A 12,046-nucleotide genomic window follows, 5' to 3' on the forward strand; every position below is an offset into this window, starting at 1 on the left:
TAAAAAATAAAAAATCTTGATAGGAAATCTTTATTTTTCTTTGAATTCATCGTTTTATTTTAAAGTAAGAAAAAAAAAATCTTCACACTATTAACGTGGGGAGCGTTTTTCATACTCTTTCAGATTCTCTCTCCTTCGTGGATGAAGAATGCTTCTTTACCTACAAAAAAAAAAAATTGAGGGGGGAGTCGAAGGAAAGTGTAAAGAGGATTATCTAAGCAAGCGGCATAAAAAGAGCACCAATTAAGAGTCATGAAATAATTTTGAAACATAAGAGATAGAAGAGGTCATTTTATTTCATATTTCCGGAGAGCGTGGGGTGTTGGAAGATGGGGGGGGGGGGAACAGATCCTCTCAAGTGCGCTTAGTGCATATCCTACTAGAGGTGAGTGTCCAAATGTTTCCATTCGTCAGATATGCAATGGAGCACTGGAGAGGAGGATCCAAGTCTAGTGTCGCAGAGTGTTATTTATTTAATTTTTTTATTTGGAGTAAAGTTGGGGAGTGTTATTCTAACACACTGGTCACTGATGGGTCTAAGTGAATCAGTCATCTAAAGCCCACTGAGTTGTACTTCACTCTTTCACCATCTTCCCTTGGGCCATTTCCTAATCTTACTCACACTTATCCCGTGATCTTGTGGGAATGGGCTGATTGGGCCAAAGTTGTGGGTAGCGATATCGTATTCGTATGATCTCCGCCTGATATTAATAAAAATCAGTTCGAACCAAGCCTAGTTTCGAAAAGATTAATCAGTTCGAATCAAGCTCAGTTTCAAAATTAAACCACTTTTTGCTAATACAAGGCCATAAATACTGGTACGGATGAAGAGTAAAAAGGTAAATGAATCAAGGATATTTCTATCCAATTTAGTTCGATACATACTGACCCGGTTCTTGATCAGATTGGTATCGGCCTCGAGACTGATTCCATTACCTTAAACCTTGATCGGTATCAATCTCCAACAATACCGATACGTAGCACATAACTATGGGCCGAGGCCCAAAAGTTGAAATGCCCGGATAAGCATTAAAATGTGCTCTCTAAAACTCTCACACTGTCCTTCAAAGAACTCTTCTCCAAAAGGAAATATTTTGGTGGCAAAATCCAGAGTCAAATGGCTTCAAGCTGGTGATAGGAACACGAGCTTCTTCTATGCTATTGTGAATGTTGGGCAGAAAAAAGCTAGTGTGGAGAAAATCAAATCAAGTGAAGGGGTTTGGATCACTGGAGCGGAGGAGGTGAAAGTTGAGGCAGTGCAACATTTATCGAACATTTTTTCATCTCAGCCTAGTCTTAGGGTTGAGGGTTTATTGGACTTCATTCCCGCACTGATATTTGATGATGTTAATGCAAGTCTTTTCCTTGTGCCATCCATGGAAGAGGTGAAAGCAACGATTTTTTCCCTTTTTAAAGAGAGTGCTCCTGGCTCTAATGGTTTTTCTGGTATTTTTTTCACTTCCTGTTGGGATGTAGTGTATCAGGATATTCTGGCAGTCGTCAAAAATTTCTTCACTGGGGGTTTTTTGCCTAGGAGTTATACGTCTTCTCATCTCATTCTCATCTCGAATAAGGATTGTTCTGAGATTATGTCGGACTTCAAGCCGATAAGTCTCTGCAACCTTTCTTATAAAATCCTTGCTAAAATAATTTCTACTAGATTGTCTATTATTCTTCCTTTACTAATTTCAGAAGAACAATGTGCTTTTATTCGTGGCAGATGCATTCATGATAACATTGCGCTTATGCAGAAAGTAGCGTAGGATATTAATGAAAAAACAAAGGACGACAATTTAATTTTGAAACTTGATATGGCGAAGGCCTATGATCGGCTAGAGTGGAGTTTCCTCTATCAAGTGCTTGGTAAGTTTGGTTTCTCTGCCCTTTGGATTGATTTAATCAGGAAGTTGCTGGAGAATTATTGGTTTTCGTTCGTCATGGATGGGGGCCCGTATGGCTATTTTAAATCTTCTAGGGGGCTTAGGTTGGGGGATCCTTTATCGCCTAGCCTGTTCATTTTGGCAGAAGAAGTTCTTAGCAGGGGTCTGACGGCGCTCTTTAAAGAAGGTCGTGCAACTTATTTTCATATCTTGAGAGGGTGCTCGAGGATATCTCATAGTTTATTTACAGATGATATAATCATTTTTACAGTTTTATTAGTAGATATGAAAGCTTCTCGGGGCAATTAGTGAATCGTCAAAAAAATTGTTATATTATTGGTTCAAAAACTACGGAGGTTCGTGTGAAAATGGTGGGCGATGTCACTAGCTTCGTGCGAAAATCTTTGCCTATTACTTACTTGGGTGCTCCTCTCTACTCTGGCAGGTTGAAAGTGAGTTTTTTTTGATAAATTACTTGCTAAGGTTAGTAATAAATTGGCCGATGGAAAGGAAAACTTCTCTCGTCTGGAGGAAGATTGGTTCTCCTTAAGTATGTCATTGCTTCTATACCAATTCATATTTTTTCATATTTGGGGTTTAACGGATTATGGTAAGCATTATCATTGGGTAAATTGGCAGAATATTTGTAGGCATATGGAGGAGGGTGGCATTGGCATCCGTCTCCTGAAGGATGTCAATTTATCCATGCGACTTAAGGGGTTGTGGCGTATCATGTCAGAGAATTCTCAATGGAGCTTTTTATTTAGGTCCACGTTTTTAAAAGGTCAGCATATTGAGTTAGCTAACTCCAAAGTAGTGGGATCGAGATCTTAAAGGAAAGCCATGGCCTTAAAAGATCTTGTTTTATCGAAATCCAAATGGTTCGTTGATAGGTGAATTTTTGGCTGAACAATTGGCTGGGTGTGGGCCCAATTATTGATTTTGTAGACAGCGCATTGCATGTAAACCTGAATACCCGAGTAAATGAGGTAATCAAGGCTGAAGGTGTTTGAAATCAGGATGTGCCGGATATAATTGATTCACAACATATTAGGGACAATATTTTAGTTTGCAATGTCAAATTATCGGGCAGAGAAGACCGATTGGTGTGGATGCCATCGCCATATGGTAGGTATAGGTTGGAGTGTGGTTTGCATTCATTTTAATACAATATTGTATTCTAAATGGTTGTGGAACCGCTCTCTTCCATCTAAGATTGGTTTTTTCTCTTAGCAGGTTCTCAATGGTAAGATACCAACAGATGACTCACTGATGAATATTGGTATCCCTTTAGCTTCCAAGTGTCTTTGTTGCAGGAGCCCTTAGAGAAAAACGTCCATTCATTGCTTGATGTTGGGTGGGACGGCGACAAAGGTTTGGGATTATTTTATAAGATAAGTTGATGTAGATTTAATTCCAACCCATGACATCAGGAGTAGAATTTTATTTTGGCAATCCAAGGTTGGGCTTAAGGGTGCTTGTGACTTCATAAAATATTTGTTATCATCTCTAATAGTATGAGAGTTGTGGCGAGAAAGGAACAATCGAAGGCATGGGGAGGGTACTCACATGTCTAGATTAATCATAGAAAGGCTGAAAATATGGGTGCATGAGATCCCTCTTCCATCTAAGTTTTGAAAATTTCCGTCTATGAGGGAGAATATTATTTTGTAGGTCTTTAATATTAATCATCACATGTTAAGGCAAAGAGTTCCAGTTCCCACGTTCTAGCTCCCCCTAGAGATATCAATCAAGTTAAATGTAGATGGTACAAGCAAAAGAAATCCTGGTATTAGTGGAGGAGGAGGGCTCATCAGAAATAAGGATAGCACGGTTCTTGCGGCTGTCTCTAGTTTCTATGGTATTTGTTCTAATTCTGTGGCTGAGCTGCATGCTTTAAGAGATAGTTTAAGGTTATGAATGGATATGGGTTTTTCTATTAGTTCCGATTCTACTTTGATTGTGAACTTAGTATCTAATAGGTTTTGTGATCTATGGAGTTACTGGTATTGGTTTCAGGAGGTTATGACTCTATGTGACTCTCTTCGAACTTGAATCTCTTTATCTTTTCGAGATAGTAATAAAACAGTAAATTGGTTAGCAAACTTGGCATGTGCTTCAACAACGGATTCAATTTTTCTTGGTACCCAAACTCTTCCTAAAAACCTTAGCCAAATCATTAGGGAAGATAAAATTGGGTGGCTGATATTTAGAATATAAATTTTTTTTCCTTTGAATTTTTTGTTGTGCTTTGAGAATGCGAATGCTTCTATTTATTGAGTTGGGATAAGACGGCTTATGTCCCCCTTATCTTCTTTCTATTTTATTGATAATCTTAGGGTTCCCGAGTCCTGATAAATAAATAAATAAATAAATAAATGAATAGATAAATAACGTAACCACCGTTTAACCAATTTCTGGTTGTTTCCAGTCTTATCCAAAACACAGTTGGCGGGATCGTAACGGAATCGTCTTGGCATCTTATTCCTAATAATTTCCAAATTAAAATATTCAAATCGGAAATTCTGTTAAAAACTTAAAAAGAGTCGTTTCTTTCATTTTCCTTCATTTCCCTCGCTCGTTGGTCCTCTCTCTCTCTTCTCTTCTCTGCTAAGAAAGAGTTCTTCAGTGATTCTTTAACTGTAAGAATTCGATATGGCCATGGCAGATTCTCGTTCATATCTTGTTCTTCTGGGTTTTTGTGAAATAATTTCGGGAATAGGACCTCGAATTCGAGGGTTAGCGGAGGGATTCACTATATGTACTCCTGGTAGTTGTCGAGTTAGGGGTTTCTGAGTGTCTTCCTGATTTCAAGAATTTTGGGTTAGATATGGCCATGGTAGATCATCTCTGCTTGTTTATTTCTGGTTAGAGCTGGAAGTGAGAGGAAAATTTTGAAGTCAACTGTTTCTGTTCGTCTTCTTGACGAATGCGTTTGAATTCATTGATCTAGGGCTTCTGGGTTATAAGTTTCGAGTTTCCTCTGCTTGCGTTTCTTGGTTCTTCAAGATCATTTCTGGGTGTTTGAATGCAAGAGCGAGGATATAAGTTGAACTGTTTCTGTTCGTCTTCTTGAGGATTGCGTTTGAATTCATTGATTTAGGGCTTCTGGATTCGAGTTTCCTCTACTTGCTTCTTGATGAGATCATTTCTGGGTGTTTAAATGCAAGAGCGTGGGAATATTTTAAATGGCGGGGAAAAAAGAATTAGGAGTTTTGAATGCTTCAAACGTGAGGGAACTGTCGAACCAAATCGCGCTTCGAAACGTGCGACACCAAGGCCATGACTACGTCGAGCTGAGGGTAGAAGGCAAACGCCACATCTTCTTCTGCATACTGTGCTTCTCTCCATGTTACAACGAGGATACCCTGTTTGCCCATCTCAACGGAAACCTCCACAGAGAAAGGTACACTGCTGCAAAAGTTACTCTTTTACTTCCAAATCGGTGGCCTTTCAATGATGGTGTTTTTTTCTTTCACAATTCCTCTGACCAAGATTCACAACTAGTTATTTCGAATCAAAACAAAGATGGGTTCTTGCTTTCTGACAAAAACTCTAATCTTAATCATTGTAAGAATTTGAGTTCTTCTGAGGATAATAAACTAGGACGTGCTTCGACTAGCAATGGCACTAATTTGAATGCTGATAGCGAGAATAACAATCTTTCTATCCCTGGTGTTGTTATTAGAGATGAGATTTCTGTTCTAGAGGTGAATTTTAGTGGGTTTGGAGAAATTTCTGCAAGAATCTATGAAGGTGAGGGGTTCTTTAACTGGATTCGTAGAATATGGTGTGCTTGGCTGGGGAAAGAGAGGGAAGAAGATCTAGGTGACATGGTTCGGGATCATGACTTTGCTGTCATCACTTTCCCTTACACTTACGATCTAGGTAGAAGTGGTATATATGATAATTTTAGCACGTGGCCCCGTTCTAGTGCTCATACAGATACTGAGACAAGTGAAGGATCAAGGAAAAGAGGGAAGAAGGAAAAAGCCTGTTCTAGTGCTCATACAGTTGTTGAGACAGTTGGAGGCCGTGGGAAGAAGAGAAGAAAGTCATTCTCTGACCCAGAGGATATCAGCAAATCTTTGAGCAGTCGATGTGGTTCTTCTCGTGATGGTTCTGTTGTTTCATCTAGTTCAACTTCAGAAAAGATTCATAGGCGGGAGATAAGAGACCAAGAGCGGGCAGCAGCTGAAAGAATGTGCGATGTCTGTCAACGGAAAATGCTTCCAGGGAAGGATATGGCAACCTTGTTGAATATGAAGACAGGCAGACTTGCTTGCAGCAGTAGAAATGTGAATGGGGTAAGTGTATTTCTTGGGCTGTTATTTTGTTTCATGGTGATCCATTCCCGTGATCCCCTCCATCCCCTGTCTTCTATTGTAGGCATTCCATGTATTCCACACTTCCTGCCTTGTACACTGGATTCTTATCTGCGAGTTTGAAATCTGGAAAAATCAATCATCCAATTCGGAAACGACACGCGAAACTCTGAGAGAGAGCAGATCCAAATGCAGTGAAACTGAAATAAAAGATGGAAAAAGAGAAAGAGTACCAATTTCTTCTGTATTTTGCCCCGAATGCCAAGGTACTGGTATAAACATTGAAGGTGATCATCAACTGCAACCACCAACTGTCCCTGTTTCTCAGGTTTGCACATCACAAACCAGATATCCACTGTACTTGGGTTTTTGTTTATTCATTCATATCCATTATTATCATCTTTCAATGGCCTTTTTGTTGTTTCAGATGTTCAGTCTCAAGTTAGAAATAAGTGACAAACACAGAGCATGGATGAAAAGCCCTGAGATATTGCAGAATAACTCAACTGGTCTTTGCTTCCCTTCCCAGTCTGAAGAAATGATTAAGGTTGCTTGATTAGTCATTCTACTTTCCTTCTTTGTTATTTCGTAGTTTACATTATAATTGTTTTAACGTTTCTTCTTTTAACAATCTTTGTTGCAGGAAAAAGTTTTACCTCTGAAGTTGCTTCATTTCTATAAAGCTGATGTATAGAACTTGGTACAAATTTCCTCAAGACCATATAAGGTTCAATGTATAATTAGCTTGTAGTTCTTCCCTAGAAGTAGCTGGAAAATGGGTCACCTTACTCACAAGTAGCTTGTAGGTCTTACTTAGAAGTAGAATGTAGTTTACTTGGAGCATGTCTCCACAAACCCTTCTACTTTTATGCCCATTCCTTCCCCATGACTTGAGTCCTGCAACATTAGAGTCTGGTATTGTGGTATAGGACCTCATGTGCCTCAGACTTGTGGGGTTTATGGGTTTCATGAAAGCTTCTCAAGGCTTATAACCTGATTCATCTTTCAGTATACTTTCTCCATGCAGCCAACATTGTACATTCCTGCTGTTTAGCAGTCATTCTTCTGCCGGTGTAGATTAAGGAAATATCATTGTAAATGGAATTGGTGTTGTTTGGTGATATGTTTAAATCTTTAATGTCGTGGTTACTTTTCTAACATTCATTTTGCCCTTGTTTTCTCTAATTGTTTCAATTTTATGTTATGCGGCGGTGTGCCCACCCTCTGTCTCTCTCTCTCCCCCTTCTCCTCATGTAGGATGCTCATCAATGCCACCCCCTCACACACACAATTGGTGCCGCTCGCTAGTGTCTTGGCCCATTTGGATTGGAATTGGATGTAACCGATCCTTATTTCGGCAGATTTGACAATGCTGATTCTTGCCAAGAAACCTTAGAAGGGCTGTGTTTTTAGATTTAAGTTCCTAACTTGGCTTTAGCAGCTTAGCAGTCTGTGATTTTTGTATGGTCTAATATGTTTTGCTTTATAGAGTGGTGGAAAAGTGCTTCATCACTTCAATTTTAGATTTAATGACTTCAATTGACTGATTCCGCTTTCCTGAAACCTTGACCCCAAAGGAATAATCAGTGTTAGAAGCAAATGATTTGTTAGAATGTAGGGGTTGGATGTAATATTTTTATTTGGTATGACCTATGAATTCCGTTCCTTGAGAATTTGTTTTCCTATGTAGGGAACTTCTAATTCCTTATTTTCTAAGGTGAATTGAGTTGATTAATAATGGTGAATGAAATTATAATATTTTTCTCTTTTTCTTACTCGTTTTATGAATGTTCTCTTATGAATCCCTTTGAATTGAAGGTTTAGGAAATTATGTAGCATAATATTGAGAGATCAGACATAAATGAGTAAAGGAGTTGCTTTTATGGCAAGAGAGCTTTTCTGACTATCACTTGCACCGTCTCTTTCAAAACCCTATAAGAAAACTTATGTTAAAAATACAACGGCTGAGTCGTGTTCCTTGACACTGTCTTTAAGACCGTAGATCTTTCTATGTTGTGACCAAGGGTATTGCAAATCAGCCTCTAAAATAAAACAGCTCATTGGCTCCCTTTGTAATTGTGTATTTAACTACTGGACTTGTCAAATGCTATAGGATCGTGTTCAAACTAAAATGAGAACTCACAAATGTTGACAGGTAAAACCCAACAAAAACCAAGAGAATAATGAATAACAATACACACATGGATAGGTCAAGGGACTTGATTTTTCTTACAATTGTTAAATACCCTCTATTTATAAGACATTTGAGAAGAAGAATTAAGAGGATTTTAAGACGAGGGATTAGGAGGAGACTAGGAACAGACGAAGGCAATGACACTACGTAAATATTGTCTATCAATTGAATATATGTTAGAACAAGCATCAAAAAACAAGAAGAAAACAAACTAAACTTAAACAAAGATGACAGAGATTTAACATAGTTTACACATCGATGTGATGTGCTATGTCCACGGGTGAAAGTGAAGATGATTCACAATATGATGGAAGAAAAATTACAATGGAAATCTCTCTTGAACATCCAAACTCTCGGGAAATACTCTAGCCCATAAACCCTCTCTTGAAAATCTCCAAATCTCAGTTGTTTCTCTTACTTACACAAGAAGATATTAAAACATATAAATATTCCTCCAAGTCGATTCTATCTATTAAATAGCATCTGGTCCGGTAGTATCGTACCGTGCGGCTTCGCCTTGCACCACCAAACAAGACCAATGATGGGCTAAGGCCTATACTACCATCATTGACCTCTGAAAAAAAAAAAATTTTCCTTTAGATCGTCAGCAAAATATGTCAAAGTAGGGTCCATCTTCGAAATGAGTTCAGAATTTGAGACACACATAACAAGATATTAAGAAACCACTTATTGTGTGACATAAAGAGTCTCCAAAACTGAAGAAAGTGTTTTGAATCTTCATTGTTTCAAATATTTATGGGCACTAGTCTTGATTTCATGAAGTCCACCAAATCAATAAAATCCAGTGGATTTATGAGCACTAATCTTTATATAAAACTAACATAAGGCCTCTTCAAGATTTTTAGATTTGTCCTCTCATGAAGAACAAGTCTTTCACTATTTGGGTGGCAACCAAAATTTTTATTTGTTTCCAAAGATATTGATAATATACTAACAAGAAAGTTTTGAATATTGTATGGAGTCTTAGGCACCATTTGTCAATGTTTCATTTATGCCGTTTTTGCGTTTTCTTGTTTCAAAAAACGGAGAAACAACCTAAAAAGTGTTTGATGAAGTTGTTCCGTTTCACCCATTTCTAGAAACATAAATCAAAATTTATGCCTATTTACAATTCTATAAACGACTTTGAAGCGTCGTTTCTAGAAACGAATTTGAAAGAAAAAAAAAATGCTGTTTTGCCCAATAAATCTCTTAACTATTTAAACATAAAAAGAGGCAACCGAGCCCTCTCTCCCTTTTGGGCATCCGATGATACTATTGGGTTTTTTAGTGGTATTATATCTGCAAAAAACGTTTCGAGAAATAGGTTTATCAAACACTAAAAAATCCGTTTTTATTTCTAAAAACTTGAAAAGCCGTTTCTACTGTTTCTAAACACAGAAACAACAAAAACATTATCAAACGGTGCCTTTAGATTCACCCAAAATTTAAATTGTTTTATGAATGATTTTGGATTTAAACTCAAAATTTAATACATTTATTCTCAAGGATATACTTTCAGAATCAAAGTCTTCATTCTCTAAGTTTTTTTGGATGTTTGAAAATTATTTTCTTCAATGCGGGTCAAGTTTCACACTTTCACCCATTGAATTCTGTATTCAGTTTTTGAAAAGTTTGGCCGATAAAGCTGCTGAAAGAAAGTCCTCCAGTCTTACACTTTAATCATAAAAGGAAATTGGGTAAGTCGTATTGAAAGGTATAGAATTTCCATCATTTTCCAAGCAAAAAAGGAAAAACTCTTTAGGAAGGAAATATGTCAATCTCCTTAATGGCCGCAGGTAATAGCTCCCGTATCCTAATCAAGACTCCTGACCGCTCTTTCTTAGTGGTGTTAATTCTGAGTCCACACCGGTAGGCCTGATCGATCCTGATACGTTTATGACCCAACCTAGACTGGCTCGATTAATAAACTTGTTGGGCTCAACAAGTTTATTAAAAAGGCGTTCACGGTGCAAGTAATTAGCCCATCGAGCCCCCGATCAAATCGACAAGTTTATATGCCTGACTTGAACCGATTCGTTGTAGTCCAACCCAATCTGACCCCCTTTAATTCTACATAAAATTCCTATTTTGCCATTATTAGTAAGAAACAAATTAAGTTTTCTTACCATTTGTTTTGTTATAGGATTTGATTTAATTAAGCTTTGTAAGAACAACCATAATCTCGTATCATTGTTCTTTTTTATTAAAGATTTGCCTCAAATATTTATGGGCATTCAACCAACTTAAGAAAATAATTTTAGGGTAGGCATGTTTAGACTTTAATAGGTCCGTAAGCCGGTTAAAACCCATTTAATGAAGCCCGATTAAAGCTCGACACCGATCAGCCGATTATAAATCGTACTATACCCCTCAAAGCTAGGTCCGTTTACTTAAACGGGCGTTCATGGTGTAAGGCTTCTAAGTGGCCGAGCCCGATTAAGCCCGATTAAGCCTGACCAATAATGATTGAGGTATCATTATTGGATTAAAGATAATATTATAAAATTTAATTTTTTTAAATCAAATCGATTGATAAGGTCAATCTAGATTGATAACATATTAACATCGAATTAATCCTTATACAATGCATACGATAAAGTTTGATCCCACAACCTCCTTTCCTGGTGCAAACTTCACAATTCAAAACTAGCACCGCTAGGCTATCCTAGTGTTCATGAAATCAAATCAATTGTCTCAAATCAGTAGGAATCAAATCAGTAGGAAGTAGGAAATAAGTTGTTAACCACTTGATCACAATTCACATGCCATATTTAATTTGCAAGTTGACTAGGTCACGGTGCTTTGATGATTCTGCTGCTTTCAATTTACTCAATTTTTTTCCTTTGATGGGACTGGCACTGTTGTTGGTTGTGATTCTGATCACTTTTCCTTTCGTGTTTGGGTCGACCTCAGACCTTACTTGTTTTGGACTCTCTACAACTGTTACAAGTTGTTTATACCATGATTTGAAAGGATATGTGTCATTAGTTTTTTATTTTCTATTTTTTTCATTCCTAAATCCTAATTAAGGGCCCAAAGGCGAAAAGAGGGTTGGAGAGGGGTAGGTCTCAAACTCGAGACATGCGCGGAGAGAAGCAGCACCTAATCAATTACGCTCAGCCACATTGATATCTAGGTAATTGTGTGAATTGATCATGCAGAAATTTCGGACTTAGATTCAATCATATTCTTTTCATGTTATGGCATACCCTTCAATATACATTCCTGCATCCTCTTTCTACATTTGAAGTGTTTTAACCCCCTCAAAAAAAAAAAAAAAAAAAAAAAGTGTAGTATTAAATTTTTCATTGTGGTATTGATTAGGGTCAATATCGATTCAAATTGATCTGATCCAAATATTCCCAATAAATTGGGTATTAACCGAATCTTACCTGTGAGTATGAGATTTTTGCACACCACAACTCATCAACTATGTTAGGTAGTTGTTGTTACCCTTTGTCCTTAGTCTTTATCGTTTCATCAATACAAGATCAGCATGGTACCAGGTAGGGGTGTTAATTGCTAAATTGAAACGTTAAAACCACCCTCAGACTGAACTAATTGAACTCGGATTGAATTGAGCTGAAAGCTTATTGGGCTGGTTTTGGTTTGAAAGATTGTAACCCCAGTTACTAACAAAATCA

General features: G+C 37.6%; 1 protein-coding gene across 1 annotated transcript; it reads left to right on the forward strand.

The window, feature by feature from the left end:
* Positions 1 to 4,434: 4,434 nt before the first annotated feature.
* Positions 4,435 to 7,365, forward strand: LOC122083185. The gene is made up of 4 exons (XM_042650896.1): positions 4,435 to 6,187; positions 6,270 to 6,533; positions 6,633 to 6,752; positions 6,849 to 7,365. Exons 1-4 carry the CDS (start codon positions 5,069 to 5,071, stop codon positions 6,897 to 6,899), a joined length of 1,554 nt encoding a protein of 517 aa, XP_042506830.1. The 5' UTR covers positions 4,435 to 5,068; the 3' UTR covers positions 6,900 to 7,365.
* The last annotated feature ends 4,681 nt before the right edge of the window (positions 7,366 to 12,046 follow it).

Source organism: Macadamia integrifolia, chromosome 7, assembly GCF_013358625.1.
Source record: "Macadamia integrifolia cultivar HAES 741 chromosome 7, SCU_Mint_v3, whole genome shotgun sequence".
Classification (NCBI taxonomy): domain Eukaryota; kingdom Viridiplantae; phylum Streptophyta; class Magnoliopsida; order Proteales; family Proteaceae; genus Macadamia; species Macadamia integrifolia.

Excerpts from the sequence above, each read along its gene's own strand:
- LOC122083185 (XM_042650896.1), top strand. The coding sequence starts at position 5,069 with ATGGCGGGGAAAAAAGAATTAGGAGTTTTGAATGCTTCAAACGTGAGG. Across the intron at positions 6,188-6,269 it reads GCAGTAGAAATGTGAATGGG|GCATTCCATGTATTCCACAC; the intron begins GTAAGTGTATTT and ends CTTCTATTGTAG. Across the intron at positions 6,753-6,848 it reads AGTCTGAAGAAATGATTAAG|GAAAAAGTTTTACCTCTGAA; the intron begins GTTGCTTGATTA and ends TCTTTGTTGCAG.